At 35.3% G+C, this 18,747-nt stretch overlaps 2 protein-coding genes across 5 annotated transcripts; both read right to left on the bottom strand.

Annotated features, from left to right (window-relative positions):
- Positions 1–88: 88 nt before the first annotated feature.
- LOC110688103 (developmentally-regulated G-protein 2-like) lies at positions 89–7,947 on the bottom strand. Its single transcript, XM_021864789.1, has 12 exons — positions 7,754–7,947; positions 7,044–7,132; positions 6,553–6,620; positions 5,607–5,683; positions 5,145–5,325; positions 4,926–4,982; positions 4,261–4,335; positions 3,545–3,664; positions 1,578–1,748; positions 945–1,058; positions 621–791; positions 89–422 (listed from the first exon to the last, which is right to left on the bottom strand). The coding sequence occupies exons 2-12, from the start codon at positions 7,111–7,113 to the stop codon at positions 327–329; spliced, it is 1,200 nt and encodes a 399-aa protein (XP_021720481.1). The 5' UTR covers positions 7,114–7,132; positions 7,754–7,947; the 3' UTR covers positions 89–326.
- Positions 7,948–10,236: 2,289 nt separating this feature from the next.
- Positions 10,237–18,393, bottom strand: LOC110688099. Of its 4 annotated transcripts, none has more exons than XM_021864784.1 (9): positions 18,060–18,393; positions 17,142–17,305; positions 15,265–15,448; positions 14,885–14,943; positions 12,587–13,366; positions 12,008–12,139; positions 10,898–11,215; positions 10,735–10,791; positions 10,237–10,630 (listed from the first exon to the last, which is right to left on the bottom strand). In XM_021864784.1, the coding sequence occupies exons 2-9, from the start codon at positions 17,268–17,270 to the stop codon at positions 10,469–10,471; spliced, it is 1,821 nt and encodes a 606-aa protein (XP_021720476.1). In that variant the 5' UTR covers positions 17,271–17,305; positions 18,060–18,393; the 3' UTR covers positions 10,237–10,468. The 4 variants fall into 4 exon arrangements, with proteins under 4 accessions (XP_021720476.1, XP_021720474.1, XP_021720473.1 ...); XM_021864782.1 differs by having other exon boundaries at positions 11,990–12,139; positions 18,066–18,393; XM_021864781.1 differs by having other exon boundaries at positions 11,990–12,139; positions 18,060–18,392.
- Between the last annotated feature and the right edge of the window lie 354 nt (positions 18,394–18,747).

The raw sequence follows: 18,747 nt of genomic DNA, 5'->3' as shown, positions 1-18,747 counted from the left end.
CTGAAAAGGAGAGTAAAAGCCACAAAAATGCTATAGTAAGTATTTAGGAATAGAGGAAATTGCTTCCTCAGTAAAAACACATGCAAAATGAAATCTACAGAAAATTCTTTTCAAATAACTATAGATGTATGAGTCATAATTCATAAAGTTACAACAAATGAAACTGTAAGACAATCAAATACTAACTGATGCGGACAAAAATGGGTATAACCCAGTTCTAATTGACTTAAGACTTTGACAAGGATCTTTAGAATACCTCTGTTCGACCACGAAAAAGACCTTACAACCTGATGGACTCGAAACACAACATCATTCACCCACAAGTCCTACTGTTTCAGTGGTGCCTTCTTTTCTCTGTCTGCTATTCTGGCAGGGGCATTTGAGTGTGATTTGAACCGCCCTCTCCCTCCTTCGTCTTTCTCCTGCAGAACACAATTTATGCATCATTGATCTTACTATCTTGTGGGAAGGACCAAAAGACACACAACACAAGTACTGAATATTGCATTCAAAGCACAAGTTTTCAACTTCGAATGATTCAGAAATTCATACAGTACACAAGGTAAACAAAGCATTCACGAAATAGCAGTGATAATTTAAAGAAACAAGCAAAAACACACCTTCTTTTTAACAATTTGGACCACATCCTCATCTTGAAGAGCATGTGAGAGTCCACAGTGCTGAGGATAATGCCTTGCACTCGTACCCCAGACAAGTGCATACTTTAAATCCTTCACTAGCGTTCTGTGTATATGATTACAAAAATCTTCAACTGTGCAACCACCTCGATCCTAGACAGAACAACAAAGATATAAACATTACAGGAGAGTTGGAAGCAAATCTGATACATAAATAGCTCTAACAAGAATCTATTATTGCATGTCAACCCTGGACTCCTGAAGTGAGTGAGAGAACAGAACATAATGTGATTCAAAATGACATACCGCAGAAAGTACCACAGGCTCAGAAAAATCTGGCTGCTGGCCTTGAGGCTTTGTATAACCTCTAACTAGTCCCATCTCCTCCCACATTCTTGCCAGTAATCTGTCTAGATTAAGCTGTTCAAGCAACATAAATTGGATACCAGGACAATTTCATTAGAAGATGTACACACTATTTGCAGAAGAATCATTATACTTCAGAGTTTAGATCCAACATATAAACAAAAACCAAAACACAATAGTCAACTAAGTTTTCTGTGGACCAAAATAGAAACAGTATATCAAATAAGAATGTTTTCGAGCAAAACTAGAAAGGAGCACAATCAGTATGCAATTATTTTTATTCTTGTCTTATTTAAGTGTAAACACAAGATGGGCATTACTCTTCTATTTCTTTATAAAAATGCAGACATGGGAAGGACATTGAGAGAAATATCAAGTCCTTAGAGCCCTAACATATATAGAGTGTCGGTTCATCAACATTCCAGCTTTGAAATACTTTGTAACAGTGTTTTAGTCCTAGTCTGCTGCTTTAGAGTCTCTAATATTTCACCACCTTTTTTTTATCATACAACGACTAGATTAGTAGCAAATTAATCATAGCTATAATTAACTTAGCCAATGCCAAAAAGGTACCTTTAGGTTGGCACTAATGACAATAGAGTTTGGCAATCTTGCTAGCCTGTCAACATCATCAATACCAACAACATCTATCTTGTTATACACGTACACACATTTAATGTATTTACGATTCCCTTCAATCACATCAATCAGATCGTCAACAGTGGCATCCTCACGGAATAATACCTGCAACCAGAGGAAACAAAACACGGTCAATAGGATGCTAAAAACACTCTATTTTTACTTCGTATATAGTTAAATTCAAGCAGGTTTTAGCATGAAGGCCATGAATTTTGCTAAGATTAAATATGATGCATCAACTCCAATAGTCCAAATGAACCTTCTATAAGAAATTAGGTAATCAATTATTACAGTTGGGGTTAAGTTATGGATTTCAAGTTTGCAACATTCTAGTTTATATTATGAATATACAAGCGAGTCAATGACATCACCTAAATTAAATGAGGTCAAGGGTGAGATCAAGCCAATTGTATAATTTTAGGATATCTAAATTCAAGAACCATAGTACTTATTCCAGAAACCCTCTTTGTTAGTGCTTTGCGTGATTATAAAGGTTAGTTTCTATGTGCTTTGTGTGACAATAATCATGTGAAATGGAGGCAAGAGGGAATGATATGCATAGTGCTTTGTGAAATGGAGGCAAGAGGGGGTGTGATATGCATAGTACTTGCAATACCAAAGCCACATGGACAAGCAAAGCAGCAATGGGCTATGCAACAAGCTGCCTGGCCCTATGCATATCACACCCCCTCTTGCCTCCATTTCCCATATAAATCATAACCCAAACCTTCAGCTCGCCTTAACCAAGAAATCACCTCTAAGCAACTACAATTCCTCCAATTGAGAGATAGATCTTTCTTTTGACCCATTGAAACTAAACAATTCCACATGAAAATTAAAACAAATCTTCAAATATTGAAACCCAGGTTTGAAAACGGATGCTCCTGGCTTCCTAATTCCCACATCACAAAGCTTGGATGGTTAATCCCACTTACAATGTACAAACCACCTTAGACCACGAAAATCCAGAGAAAGATACCCTTCTTTATATAAGCCCTCCAAACAAAACAGAGTTCATATTCCCTTATAAATAGAAATGAAAAGGAGACGAGGGAGTAAAAAGGATAGAAGACAAGAAAACCTCCAGCACTCCATTATTCTCTTCCCAGTGCCAGTGTTTGAAAAGGTGCAAGGCGTTAGGGGTCATGCGCCTTTTGTGGTCTAGGCTAAGCGATTTTGGTACCCCAAGGCACATTGAGGCGCACTTCCTGAGGCACACAATTTCAAAAAAAAAAAATTGTATTGTTTAATATCTTAGGACCAGGGAAGTCAGAAATGCCTTGGTGCGCCTTGAGCTTTTTATACATTGCCCAGTGCTAAATTGTCTCTTGAGTTTTAAGAGTCCAAAAGATAGAAGGAAAGAAATTTTTCCACATCATTAAGGCTTTAACAACATTGGGCCACGAATTCCAACCTAAAGGTGGCCGAACTGGACAAAATCTGAATCCTCTCAAGAGAGAGAGAGAGAGACAGAGAAGAGAGGGGGGGGGGTTTCTAATTTATCCTTGGGCCCCCTCCCATCCTTCCCTGATCCTTTTTTACTCTTCATAAAAAGATACAAAATACACTAAGGTGGGGGACCTTATATGACATGTCCATTTCAGCCAAAATTGGTAGATGAAAAATATAATTCAAAAGCTGGTCACAAGCAATAACAAATAAATATTTACAAATACCCAAACAAAGGAATTTTAAACAATTTATTCATAAAAAGAAAAGGGAATTTAAAACAATGCATTGCAAAATGTCAACTGTTACATCTTCATTTCTTACAAATAGTATAATACTGTAGTGCAGAAGGGACATCAAGATTCAAACCAAGAAGACTTAAATGCAGCACAAGCACAAAAGAAAATATACATATCTCCTTTCGGAGCTTATTACAGAGTTGAAGGTTATACCTCTGCATTGTGAATCTTATACTCATGAAGAATTTGATAGCAAAGCTTCTCATCCACATGTGTCAACGGCATTGTACTGTTGAAAGAAATGCCCCCAGTCTTCTTCTTCTTAAAGTAGATCTAGTAAATAGCACATAGTGAGAACCAAAAGCAATAAAACTAAGATGAAGAAGCATCAATTCACAAGTGCGAGGCATCCATTAAACAAATTAACCAAAAAGAGGAAACAATATATCCAAAGAAACATTGGAAAGAAAGTGACGACTGGATTCATAGGGGAAAGGTAAGAATGGAGATTGCAAGAATTTTCTCCCTTATCTACAAAATTCTACACCATAAACCAAGTGTGTACAAAGCATATTAAATCAAGAAGTAGACAAGATAGTTCAAAAGATTTTGAGCAAGTGTATATAATAGAAGTATCAGGATTATATCTATCATTCCATCTTGTGACTTAGCAAGACTACAAACACTCAACAAAGATTTTTACTTTCACAAATCACAACATAAGTATGTGAACTGGAAGGGTAGCTAGTAAAGGATGGAAGCAAAATAGCAAACTAAAGATAGCTAGGCAACAGGAAATCCTAAAAAAGGTGACAGCGATAATGTAAGTGATTAATACAAAGTAAAAGTTTTCAATAATATGCATAGAAGTCCCTATATAAAAACCACAATAACATCACTTAGATTTGCTTTCTCAAATAAAAACTTACATGTGGTGGTCTTTTGTTGAGACGTAATCCCACAGCTTCCAGTTCTCTAGTCAATATTTGCCGATGTCCCTCACTCTAAAGCATTTCCCAAACAGTCAACAACAAATGAATCAAGGAAGTTGACCTAACTTGCAAATAAAACCACTGAAAGACAAATACACAATTTGCTAGAATACTAGATAAATAATACGCATACTTGAATAGTTTCTCTAGCCTGCTCCCTCCGTCCCATATTATAGTTCTTGTTTTCCTATTTTGGAGACCCAAAATATTGTTCTTGTTTCTATTTTTGGATAGTATGTAAAGTTCTTTATACCCTTATTTTTTTAACTTTATTCATTGTACTTCCTAAATTACCCTTGAATTATCTACTTGCATGATACTTTTTTCCACTTTCTCTCTCTAACTTTTGTCTATAATTGTACTTTTCACCTTTTTTCTAAGTACTTCATTCACTTTTGCCTCACTAACTTTTGTCTATGATTGTACTTTTCACCTTTTTTATGTACTTCATTCATTTTCTCCTTTCATTTCTTAAATACCGTGAAAAAACACAAACAAGAACTACATATTGGGACGGAGGGAGTACCTCCCAATAAAGAGACGCATTAATGTAAATGAAATAGACAAGGAATTGTTTGCATATCAAGATTAATATTACTTACTTTTGAGGCATCTAGAACCATTAGTACAAGATCTGATGATTTGGCCACAGCAATAACCTGATGGAGATATATAATATAATCAGAAATTCTATAAGATGCGTAGACACAAGTCCAAATTAGAATTTCAGAATAGGAACACCTCATTTATGATAATTATCAGCAGAACCAACTAATGATCAAAAATCACAAATCACATTCTTAAGCAGTGGCATAATTTACCTGCCTTCCACGCCCCTTCCCTTCAGAAGCTCCCTCAATAATTCCAGGAAGATCAAGCAGTTGAATCTTTGTATCATTATAGTGTATAATTCCCGGGATACAGGTAAGTGTAGTAAACTCATATGAGGCAGCTTCTGAATGAGTTCCAGTAAGTGTGGTTAGGAGTGTTGACTTACCCACACTGCAGCAAGAGCATATAATGAGCATTATACCAGCAAAAAATGTAACTTTATAATAGACTATACACTTTAACGCCAGCGACAAAATTTTGCTGTCAAATTGTCATTAACCACAACTTTCATATACAGCACCATGACATGCCATGAAAGATGAAATCTACCAAATTGTTTTAGAGAAGTTGCATATTGTTTTAGAGAAACTGCAAGCCGTAAATAAAGTAACAGCCAACAGATAGGAAATAACAATTAAAACCAACAGCAAAATATAGGGAAGATAGAAAACCTTGGAAATCCAATAAGTGCAACACGTCCATGCCCAAACTTCGTGACTTCAAAACCATCTCCTCCTCCACTAGAACCCTGATAGAGAGTTCAAATAACAATTAAGACCAATTCTGTAGCAGGCAATCTGGACAGTATAAAAACCAATGAAGACGAAAGATGACTCGTATAGAAATCTACAAACTGCAACAGTAACATTCCAGGAAAGACAACAAGCAGTGAAACAACCTTAGACAAACAGTCCCATTCCAGTGTACACCTCACCTAAAATTGAAATTCTACCAATATACAAACAAATTTGTCAATTCTACCAATATGCAAACAAAAAATTCAATTCTACCAATATACAAACAGATTTGTTCAGCATATGTTTACAATAGCCACGCAGAAAGACACGACAACTTACATCTCTCCCTTTAATATGATTAAGTTTGTTTGAGGTACAACCAAAGTCATACATGACAAGAAAATCTGCCACCCAAAAAGCATCTACAATAGCAACTTACATTACATTGTAGCTTGCTTTGCCACATCAATAATTTAAGCTATATACTTAATAGCAGCTAATTCCAATGGCTAGCTACACATTGTACCTTCCAATAAAATAAAACATATAAAACACATGTTAAATTTTCAGTGGAGCTTGCTTTTCTTTTCTTCAATCAAGCTTGTAGCATGAGCTACAGCAGCTGTGTCCTGTAAGCAGGTCCTTATTATTAATTACAATGTGAGTTGCTCTTAAACTCAAGGAGATTTGTAGGATTTGGTGATGAATTCATCCTCATAGAATAAATTAACCAAATTAAATATAAATGACACCAATCTCCTTAAAAGTTCAGATTTGCTCGCAAAATTTGGTAAGAATTGGTAATGAAAAGACAATTTTACAAGATATCCAGGATCAGTCAAGTATCAGAAAAGGAAGAACTTCTCAAGAAATTGCATACTTTAGGAGGCTCTAATAGCTGTGTCCTGAGCTTTGCTATCTTTGCTTTCAATTGACCCAGATGATACTCTGAAAAGAAAAAATGAAAAAGAAAAAAAAAAACATAAAAATGCTCTTAGTACAAGGAACACCACAAATAATTGACATATCTGAACAAATTAGTTAACCTATTCAATAGTCCTCTCCTAGAAATCAACTCCAACTTCCCTAGAGCCTTATCAGGAAACTGTGTCGAAATATTCAGGACAGAAAAATGGAATTTGCCAACCAACATTGCACAATGAAAGGCAACACAAAATCCATTTACACTTAAACTTAGGCAATTACTTCTTCTGTTTTCCATGTACAGACTCGTGACTAGTTATCCAATCTACTTAGAAGTGGAAAAAAAAAAAAAAAAAAAAAAAAAAAAAAAAAAAAAAAAAACCATTAAATGTAACGCATGTCATCTACTTCAATCTACAATCCCTCTCAAAAGCTCATTACACACACCTGTAGCCTTGTTCTTCTGTGTCCGAGCCATCTCAGCTTCGATTTCCTTAATCCTTTCAATGATCCCCATGATTCCTGAACTTCAATCACTGATAAGAACAGGAAAAAAAAAATCAATAAATAAAACTGGCATCACAACAATCGAATTCCACCAAAAACCACGGATGTTCAGCAATCAGCATAACCATTTTTTTTTTCCAAATGTAAAAGCACAAAAGCACCATTAAAATCATGACTTTATGAGTGATCAATTCATCCAGCTAAATTAAGAAAATTGACATAATCGCCATTGACAAGCACTACACACGGTGCAAATATAACATAAGCTCCCAAAATCTTTCATAAGAGATATGGAAGATTAAAACTTTATATATTTAAACCCATAAATTTTAAATAAGCGTCAAAATCACCATCTATACAAGTGCACAGAATTAAAGTAAACAATTACAAAAACCCAAATTGTGGGTAACCAAAAAGAAGAAATCTTTGTTCTGACACTGATTAAAAAGTGAATAACTAATCATATATATTCAAACGAATAATCAAATTCTCAAATTTTCAGGGCAGACCAAAATTCCAAAATTTTCCATGAGCTACATAAATTGCAATAATCAATGATGCTTAAAATAAATTTAAAAAAAATGAAGAATTTTCCATAAAATCGTAAAACGAACAAGACAATGGATGAAGAGAGAGAGAGAGAGAGGAACCTGATGAGCGTGAATTGAATCGAATTGCAGAAGAAGTGAGAGTGTCGGATGAAGATGTGAGGAATCAAAGGTAGTTCTAGGGTTTACCAGAATTATTTCCTCACCTTTTTTCCCTCACAACTCAAAAGTAACATTGGTAAATTTCAGAGAAAGGCAAAAAAAGGAGGGGATGAGGAAATTGTTTGTTTTGTTGAAAAAAAATACAAATTTAATTGAAGTTCACATGTATACAAGTTTGTAATCGGTTAATGCAATTTACCAAGTACAATGATATATATGTAGTATAATAATGTGCATTATTATATTTTATAAATTTTTATTTCATAAATTTTACTATTTAAGAAGTTCACGTATTTGAACCATGAAAGTAAGAATCAATAAATATTTTTATCACGATGCTTGCATTCTATCCCTTCACTATTAATTCTTTTACTATCGGTAAAACTTTAACATGTTTTTATTTATTTAATTATTTATTTTTCTTTTTATCTATTTTCAAATGAAATTACTCGAGTGTTATATCGTTATGACTTATAATAAAGTATGTTTTAGTATTTGGAAACAAATTCAATAGTTATGTTATGTTTGAAAATAACTTTAATGTAAAATGATACCTGAACTGCTAAATCTACACGAGTTAGTTTACAACTTTAGAAATTTATAAAACACTTATTTGCTCGTCAATATGGAAATGTAAATTAGAAAGTTAAAGCTTTAATTAAAGAAAGGCCAAATTAGAAAATAACACCTGCAAAAAGACCCGATTTTGATTATAACACCTTAACATTTCGAAATTTTATTATAACACCTACAAAAATCCCAAAATTTTGGTTTCACCACCCACTAACGGATTTTTGGATGGAAACCGTTAGTGGGACCCACTAGGGACACGTGTCAGTTGTTTATTGGCTTAAAAATAAAAATTAATAAAAATTAAAATTAAAAAAAAAAAAAACCCCTAAACTCTAACCCAGCCACCAGCCCCACCACCGCCGACCGTCACTACATCGCCGGAGACCCCCCACTGTCGTTGGATTCCATTCCTTCTCCGGCGAAACCACCGGCCGTCACCCCCACCAACATCAGCCCCCCCGTAAATCCCCTTCCCCCTTCCTTCTCCCCGAAAAATCACCCCAACCCACCACAACCCTCCACGAAAACCACCTAGCCCCTTCGCCTCTTTCAGACCCACAACCAAACCACCGTCAACAACCGCTACAAGCACCAATCGAAATTTCGCAGGTGGTTCTCCGTCAATTTCAGGCGTCAAACCGGAAGTTGTCTTAGCCAAATTCCGGCGGTGTTGCTTCGCAAAAACCGGCTGAAATCGCTGCGAAATTCAGCAGATTCGCAGGTGGTTCTCCGTCAATTCGCAGGTGGTTGTTCGGAAGATTTTGTGGCTCAAGAAACGGGCTGAAATCCTGCAGAATCCGGTGAGTTTCGTCGGTGAAGTTTCGGCGATTTCACTGCTCAGGAAACAGTCAATTGCAAGCGTTAATCCGGAAGGTTTTTCGCTGCTCAACTTCAGGGCTGGGCTGGGCCTGGTATCGCCGGATTATGCGAGGGCAGGTGATGCCGGCGGCTGGGTAGGTGGTGCCGATGGTGGGGCTGGCTGGGTTAGGGGGTTAGGGTTTTTTTTATTATTTTTTCTTTTTTTTAAACCAATACACAGCTGACACGTGTACATGACGGGCCCCACTAACGGTTTCCATCCAAAAGTCCGTTAGTGGGTGGTGAAACTAAAATTTTGGGATTTTTGTAGGTGTTATAATAAAATTTCGAAATGTTAAGGTGTTATAATCAAAATCGGGTCTTTTTGCAGGTGTTATTTTCTAATTTGGCCTTAAAGAAACTTGACCATTTTATGATGAGTTTTATTTACTTTTTTTTTTTTTTAACTCTACTAAAAGAGTATGATGTGTGTTTTTCTTTGAATTTAAGATAGTAAGTTTTTCTAGTTCCAAATTACTAAGATAGTAATCCTTGCCATTCTGATTAACTCTCTCCCTTTCATTAGATTTTGTACCTCTTTTCCATCATTATAGCTATTATTGGTAACTTGGTTAATATTTTTATTTATTATTAAAATCATTATTAGCTAACAGTATATGACGCAAATGATATTTAAACAGCACGTAGTCTCAATGAGCATGCTCAATTCAAATAAAGCACCAATTGCATAATGCTCCCGAGAGTACTAAATAAAGGTCTGATATAGAATGCACATCATCTAAGCATAAAAAGCTTAACTGAAGATTGAACTCATACGTGGCAGGTATACTGTCACGATAACATTCAGCCACAGGCCACACCATGAGACTAGCCCCTCGAAAGCTGGGAGGCAGCTAAGTGATCCTTCCACGGGTTTTACCATGTGCCTGTATCCCTCTTTTTTATAAGTGTTTGATTCTGAACAGCTATTGTGATCATCAATATTCAATAATATACAAGCTCCTGGACAAATATACCAAACTAATGAACCATTTCTCAAAATCAGCTGCATTTTCTTTCCCTTCTACTCAAAAACATGGGGCTGAAAGTACAGTAGATAACTCAAGGACGAAGACCTTGAACTAGCATACATCGCAAAAGTTGTCATTTTACTGACATTCAGGTATCTAATACAGAAACTGCAAGGCAGTTACAAGGTGAGCACTCAGCATCATTATTTTTCTCTACATAAAACCTAGGTGGTGAAAGTATTTACAAACGATGTCACAAGTATCCTGATTTATTTTCATTTACACTTGACCCACTATTTTTGTTGCTACCGGCTTTCAAGACATGGGGGGCCTGACCATTGAGTTCTGCAAGCTCCCGCACTTTCACCAGAATTGTTGCAGGTATTGGTAACGGTGCATTCTTACGAGGATTCACCTGCAACAATTAGTACAATTCAGCTTAGCTTAATTTGACGACTAAGCTTTATTCTTTATCTAGCAATGGTTAACCATCTCTAAACTAAAAATAAAATTGCTTACCCCTTTATCTGCTTGAGAATTAGCAAAACTAGCCTTCAATAGGTTTCTCCACTTATCCTACAAGATTAACACTAGTCTTTCAGCAAAGATCTACTGTTGAGTTTCATTGCAAAGCCACAATATGTACTTAGAGCCCATAATTGCAATAAATACAGTTCCATACCTTCAGATCAACAGAGGTGCGATGGGCATACGATGAAAAAGAAAGCCTTTTAATTTCAGACCAACGTCCAGCTCCAAACATAGCAACACCATCAACAAGCTTTGTAACTTCAGTTAAACTCCAAGCGCGATGGTGCTTTCTTCTCATCCCACCCTTTACAGTGGGAACAGTAGCTACATGATCATCAGAGTTGTTGCCGGATACATTCTCTAGTTGAGTACTATCCACTGAATCCACACTTTTTGGCTCCCTAGCTTGAGAAATAGTATCTGACATACTAATCAAGCAACTTTTATCTCTCTCCTCTTCTGAGGCAATCTGCAAAGAAGCATCCACAGGGAATGACCATATTTCACACATTTTTGCAATAAAGGTGTTTCAAATGCAGACCTGAATAACATCAATCCAGTTCATTCAAGGGTCACCAAACTATCTATGCTCCCTAATTCAGCTGAAAAAAGTAGATTGATTACACATTTTAGATTAATGGTCTGAAGAAAACATTCTCTGTGACTTCCAAAAAGAAAGACTGCCCAAATCCCCCACTTTGCTTTGGGAATGAGCTGTGCTCTAAATACATTGAGGTAATGTTGATGTTGAAAAATAGCAACAGCCATGCTAACTACGATTGTAACACATGCAAAATGACAAAGTTTCATCTATGTTCCTTATCCTCTAAACCAGTTGTCATGTACAGATTCAGGTTTTATCTGTTGGTCAAAACATATACTTCCTCTGTTCCTATGATATTGCACCATGATGATATTGCACAGATTCTAAGATGAGAGAGATAGGGGGACATAAAAAATAGAAACCCATGTGATGAGAGAGAGAGAAAGAGAATTCATGCGCAAATAAGATGTTTCAATATTTGTAAAGCTTTTTAAAATGGTAATTGCAATATTAGGGGAATGGAAGAAATGTTTCAGGCTACTTGTTCAGTTTATTCAACATAGTATGCCAATAATAATAAAAAGAAAAGGGAAAAAAAAAGCATAGGCTATTAAATTTGATGGCTGTGAATGTCTTGGCAAATATCGCAACAGTTTCCACAAAAAATATACATCACAAGATAGGAAGAAACAGTCTCACATAATTTATGTTTGTTACCGGCTCTTCAAATGGAATTAGCTTAGTCTCCACAAGTTTAGCCCTACTATGATCATCAGGCTGCGGCTTACCCACTGCAGCAGAACTATCGACAATTTTCTTATTCAACGCAATGTCACTTGAATTGAACTTCTGCAAGACAGCACCGAACATATTATGAGAAAAAGACGATAAAAAGAGATAGAGAAGTATGACAAGCACCTCAACCTGTATTCACTATCAAGTTTATTACCAAGAACACCATTATACAAGAAATGTGCACACCTATGTATGCTCAATTTTAGTCCAAGAAATTGTAACACACAAAGATAAACATGCATCCATGCAAACATTACTAATACCAGTAATCTAACATATTAGAAGTATTGTAGACAACCTGTAAGAGAAAACACAGCAGTACCAAGTAATCTATAACAGGATATCGATACCTGACGATAAAAGAATTCCCCAGTCACTCTGCAGGGAGTAAATACTACTACATCAGAATTGTAACAAGTTCTAATCTAACTGTCACATGTAAGAAGTTCTAATCTAAATAAACATGCAAGCTCAATGTTCTACTTTGAAAATTTTCCATACCGTAAGGGCCATTATACTTTTTCTGGGACGACATCTCCGAATCCGAGAAACGTATGGGACCTGAACACCAGATCCTCCAATGGAATCAGGCCTAGTGATAAAATCACCAGAATGAACACCCCATGCAGGTTTGACTGCTTCCTTGCAAGAAGCTTTATCCTGTCCAAAATGCTTGGCTGGAGACGTTGACTTTCCACCAAAGTCTTTTTTTGTATCAGATGATTCTTCTATATATCGCTTTGTAGGCTTCCTGGCTCGTTTTGCAGCTCTGTGATCAAGGTGATCATCACTTCTACAACCGGATTCAGTAAATGAATTCCCCAATTCAACTTCTAAGGTATCCTCCCTTACATTTGGAGCAACTAAGTTAACCGGCTCACTATTCCCAGCACTGCAGACCTCTCCAGCTACTGTATTTCCACGATCCAAGTTATTACCAAGTTCTTCTTTCTTCATAAGCTTCCCATCTTTGATTATAAAACTTGTCACAGTAACATCACAAGAATTAGTCAATCCCATTGCAATTCTTCGTTTTAGCCACATCTTGTCTTTGACAGAAGTTCTGCGCCCAAATGTAGCTCTGAATGTTTCATGAAGTTCTTTAGTAGTTAATTTGTCCAGATCTATCTCACCCTTTACCAAAGAAAAGTTAGGTTTGGAACCAGAAGATCCATTTTTGTTTAGTCCATCATTAGGGCTAGAGCTTGACTCCTCTCCGTTGTTCACAGATTCCTCTACAAGTCTGTCTTTAGAACTTGATGCAGATTTAGGTAGAGAGTCCTACAAGAAGTTCCAGATTGATGGAATAGAAAAAAAAATATGATCTCGCAGATTAGAGTCAGGCAAACACAGAGAGCAGATGAGCTATGCTAACTAGTTAGTAACAAAACTGAACCCACTACAAAGAGCGTGTACACCACATAAGCACACTAAATCAATTCCCAGTTGGATTTTCAATAATCCTTTATTAAAATTGAAGAAAACTACAAAACTTTAGTTTGTTCCCTTTCAAATAGCACAGAAAATTAGAGGAAAATCCAAAGCAAGGTACAGAGTGAATACTGCAGATAGAAAACATTATCATATCTGATAATACAAAAGACTGAAAAAAGATTAAAATCTCTTTTTGTTCCATTTCAAATGTCACAAAATAATAGAGGAAACACAAAGGAGAAGGGAATAAAAAAACAAATCCACAAATACTTTATACTCCACACTTTGGAGTTTGGACGGGCAACCAATAATGAATGTCATCCACCTACTCAAGAATTCATCATATCAATGAACAGTATGATGGAGAGAAACTGAGAATTAAGCCCGGTGATTAAGAATTTCATGAGAGAGAAAAGGAATTGACAAACTTCATTCAGGCCAATTGACCAAATTGTTTAAAAAAAAAAAGGTAAAAAAAGAAATAAAAATACTCCTAGCAACAATTTAGTAAAAATAATAATTGATAGTAGTACTAGGATGGGTGGCCTCTTGGGAATTCCTCGTGTTGAAGAAGACAATTTAGTAAATACAGCTCAGGAGACATTTGGACCAAAAAATCTACTTATATTTTTCCAATAAACTCCCCACAGCCTAACGTAATTAGCTTTTGAATGTATTTAAATTTATTTTTCCCATTTTATATGCCTAATTTAATTCGTTTTAGTGTGTTTCCAATGTTTATACCAAACAACCCCTTATTATCTTCCATCTTCAGTAATAAAAGTCCATTTACAATAGTCCACTCTTGTAGAGTGCCAGTACCATTCCTTTCTTAGCTCTTTGTTGTTCTTATTGTGATATGGAGTATTCCTTTAGTCTTCAAAGTTAAAAGAGTGTTTTGTTGAAAGGATTCTCAAGACTCAGAATGGTATTTTTTTTTTTTTTAAAAAAAAAAGTTCAAGACAACTCTTTTTCCAAAATTTTCTTTCATCATGTAGCATAGAACCAACATCTAGGCAGCACTTATCAATTCATCATTTCATCAATCCAATGAAATGAAAAATAAATCAGCCAGCAATACAAAATCTCTACATGAAGTGCCATAGTCAATGAAATATCAAAAGCAAGGCTGCCTAGCATAGGTCTCCTAACAACTCGTTTGGTACAAGGTAAGAATCTGGGGCAATAATAATGATAGTATTCTACCAAGTAAGCTTCCGGCTATTTGGTTCTAAACTACATCATTTTCGTAATACTTCGGATAGATAAATACCAAAACTCATGCTAAAATAAGAAATTCAACACCTTTGAATTCTTCAAGTGTCACAAACAAGGCATATTGTAACTCAATAAATAAAAGATTACCTCAGCCTGAGCTCTGAAGTTCTCTTCATCAACTTTGGTGAGCTTGATTTCTGACAAACCTAACAGATCATGATTTCAGGATTAGAAGCATAAAAAATAAATATACTTCCAAATTAAATAAACCTGAATATTACAACATGATTATCATTATTGGATTGGGATAGTAGATAGGGATGGCCATGACCATGACAATCATTATTCTTGAAGATAAATTTCAAACTACCATTCAATGAGGTAGTTATCACGACAATTCTGCATTTTAGCTGGAACCAAAATGCCAAAATAATGGCACACGATAACCAAAAAAGCTTTATTGCCAAGTGAAAATCAATTGCCCAGGATTGTGACACGGCAAAAATATTAAGAGGGTAAAATCTAACCTTCATGCTTCTCTAAGTCCGGCTTCTCAAATGATTCATCTAACTCATCTTTATCTGCAATATGTGCTACTGTCTCTACAGCATCAGGTATAGAAAGCATATCACTCTTTTCCAACTCCAACAAATCCTCAACCTCCATAAGCTCATCATCAGTAGCAGGAACAAAACTTCCATCAAAATCAACCTATACAGCAGAGACAAAATAAACCTATCAGCTACAGCTACGGATTGCTGCATTACAACAATAGGTTCGATAAGGGCCTACGAATGAAGACACCAGCACAAAGGCAAGTCAATGTAGTCCATTAGTCCATTCAAACAGTGTTATAAATTGCAGTATTCAACTGGATTGTAAAAAATTGGATAAACATGTATCTACATACATCCCAACTAATAACATTAACAACATAAGAGCCAAAAACATGATAATGTCCTTTGAACTTCAATATACGAGTCAGAAAAGACAGAGGCTAACAAACTCATTGCATGTGAAAATCGGTGATCATTTTGGAAACAAAGAAAGATTTCTATCTCCCACTAATTGGGAAATTCTGCAAAACCTTCATAAAACATGCAGTTGTATCCAGAAATGAATTGAACAGTGAACTTCACCCTACAAACAAAAGGAGGATGAAAAATATAAAGTTATTGAGCATAAATCTATCCAGGAGAGAAACGTTTAACAGCTAGAACAAGGTCGAGAATTTATATTGTGCCAAGGATGTGGCAGGGACTTCATTACCCATAAGAGTTGGAAAGAGGAAAGAAGCTGCAATTTCATATCAGAGTTTCAGCTCATTATAACACGCTCATTCTGCAGATTTTGAAAAACTGAGAACAGTACTATTTCCTCAAATATATATGCCTAACCAAAATAATTACACTTGAGCATCACAAAAGATGAGATAATATCTAGGGCTCGTTTGGTTGCATATGGGAATTAAATGCCTATAGGAAGTTACAATACATGGGAAATTTTATTGCCTAGGAAATACTGAAATTGTGTTTGGTTGACATATAGGAAATCGTATTTCCCATGAATTAGTTTCCTATGTTTTGTTTGGTTAATTTATGTAATACCCATGTATTATTATAACTTGAACTACTTTTCCAAAATTTTAAGGACAATAATGTAATTTCACCCAAAATACATGTGGGAAGTTTGATTGACCAAGGCAGGGTGTGGGAAATTAATTCCCATGTTTTGTAGGAATTCCAAATTCCTTAGGAAATTCCACTTCCTAAATTTTTGCTAACCAAACAACTACTCTTAAACACATTTCCCATGAATTTGTATTTCCCCCATTATTAAAGTGCAACCAAACAAGGCCCTAATCTAACTAATAGCTACCCATTAGAAGCTCCCAAAAGATATACAGCAACCTACACCTCCCATGAAATCAATCTTTAGATAATTGCCTAATCATCAGCAAGAATCTGCAGGATTCTTCAAAAAGTTGATCAGCTGATACAGAGTCCAGAAATTAAATCACCAACTGGCCAAGCTAAAAAAGACAGGCAATCCAAGAGAATCAATGCTGACGCAAGCACTTCATGACTCATTGTCTGCTAGGAATGCCATCTCACAAATATTACACTGTATCCATCATAGTTACTAACATTAAAAACTGTTACGAATTCTTCTGTTCACATAAGGACCGATTGTTCCCCTAAATCTCCATGTTCCGGGATTATCCCATGCCCAAACTTATTCATATTCTACTAAACAGCTAAAAATTACGCTTAGCGAGTTAACGCCACCAAAAATAATCTACAACAGAAGTCTTTACATGCAGTCCATTGAACAAAAAACAATTGGAAAGATAGCAATAAACAACAAATATGACTAATAATCAGATTTGCGTTAAGACATTTACCCGAACAAGCTTATAAACAATAGGATCAGCTTCTTGCTTCAATGGAGCTAAACCAGAACTAAGTTTAACAGCTGCACCATCCTCGATAACACCTTCCTCATTTTCCTTAATCCCAACCACCATTTTCATGGGAACCTCACCACAGCCAACTCAAGATAGCCTTGCTGAAATCCACACAAAAAACCAGATTTTATATTTACAAATCAGCATTTGTTTCCTTAACAAAACTGAATTGAACGAGCTCTGTATGAATTATAAGCTCATAAAAATACAATTGCATAAATGCCAGCTCAATAAGTCTATTTTGTTTTAGTGCATGAAGAAATGAAGCACTGATATCAATAAATAACAAACGAAAACACCCAAAATAAAGGCCTAATTCTTGTCAACCCAAATATTTATAAGTGCAACTATCCAGAAAACGATCTGGGCATAAAATTTTAGAAATCACACAGAACTCCACAACACATATAATTTGCAACCAAATATTGATAAAATAGTAATTCAACAAATCAGCCAATAAAACATAAAAGGAAGCAAATTAAATTCAATACACTTGATAATGTGATCATGCTGATTAATGTTCAATTATAATTTCTCAGGAAAAAAATACATCAAAGCCACCCAACATTAAATTTTTTCCCATATATAGCAAACAATAATTCAATAAAAAAGTTAATTTGGAAATCTTCACTCAATCCCAATTTCTTCCAAATTCATATCTTTTATCAATAAACTGGAAACCCGATTCTTCAATTGAATTACACAGTACATTAAAAAGAGGAAAAGGGGAAAACAAAACTCCAATTAAATGTACCAAAAACATCAACAAATAAACAATATATACCAAAAAAAATAAAAAATAAAAACCCAAAATTGATGAAAAATAACCCATAAAAAAGAAAAAATAAAACTAACCCTTACGAAAATAAACGCCAAATTTGCAAACCCACTTCATAATTTGCGATTTCTCGGAAAATTGATCAAAGTTTTCACAGTACAGTACAGAAAACACAGAGAGAGAAAGTAGAGAGAGAAAAAAAAGGGTGGAATTAGCGGCAAAAATAGAAAAATGAAAGTGAAAGAAAATGACTTTTTTTAATTTTTGTAACAAAGAAATGAGAAATTTACTGGGTTTGTTGTTTTGTTGAAGCTTCGCAAGCAAGAAAATTTTAATCGAGCCAAGAAGAAAGAAGAGAGAGAAACAAAGAACTTTTTGACTACACTGCTCAAAGTCTTTTTCTGGCTTTACAGTTTCCCGGATTTCAAATTTATTTTGTTAGCTGGATTTAATTAATTTGGTGTAAATTCCGAGATATTGTGAATTTTTTTTTACTTTTTTTGCTTTTTTTGGGAGCCAAAATTATTTGTTGCCAAATGTAAATTTGATTCTAGTAGTTGTGAACTGGTGACTTTGTGAGTTGTAATGGGTTTATGGACTTTTGGCCCAAAGTGTTTGTAATTACTACAGTATTGCTTCTTAAATTAGGGAAGGTGGTGATTTTTGAGATCATAATAGATGGATAAAGTGTGATGGAGAATTGGAGATTGTCATAATGACAAGTTATTGATAATAAAATGCATTAATCTGTGTCGTTTGGTTGAA

The sequence above is a fragment of the Chenopodium quinoa genome, unplaced genomic scaffold, assembly GCF_001683475.1.
Source record: "Chenopodium quinoa cultivar QQ74 unplaced genomic scaffold, ASM168347v1, whole genome shotgun sequence".
In the NCBI taxonomy this organism is placed as follows: Eukaryota; Viridiplantae; Streptophyta; class Magnoliopsida; order Caryophyllales; family Amaranthaceae; genus Chenopodium; species Chenopodium quinoa.
This window is presented reverse-complemented; position numbering and strand designations above follow the sequence as displayed.

Coding starts and splice junctions, on each gene's coding strand:
- LOC110688103 (XM_021864789.1), bottom strand. CDS start 7,113: ATGGGGATCATTGAAAGGATTAAGGAAATCGAAGCTGAGATGGCTCGG. Junction 5,684..6,552: donor AGCTATTAGAGCCTCCTAAA/GTATGCAATTTC, acceptor ACTCTCTATCAG/GGTTCTAGTGGAGGAGGAGA. Junction 4,336..4,925: donor TGGTTCTAGATGCCTCAAAA/GTAAGTAATATT, acceptor GAAATGCTTTAG/AGTGAGGGACATCGGCAAAT.
- LOC110688099 (XM_021864782.1), bottom strand. CDS start 17,270: ATGAAAATGGTGGTTGGGATTAAGGAAAATGAGGAAGGTGTTATCGAG. Junction 15,449..17,141: donor TTGTTTATAAGCTTGTTCGG/GTAAATGTCTTA, acceptor TCTGCTGTATAG/GTTGATTTTGATGGAAGTTT. Junction 10,631..10,734: donor ATTCTCAAGCAGATAAAGGG/GTAAGCAATTTT, acceptor TAATTGTTGCAG/GTGAATCCTCGTAAGAATGC.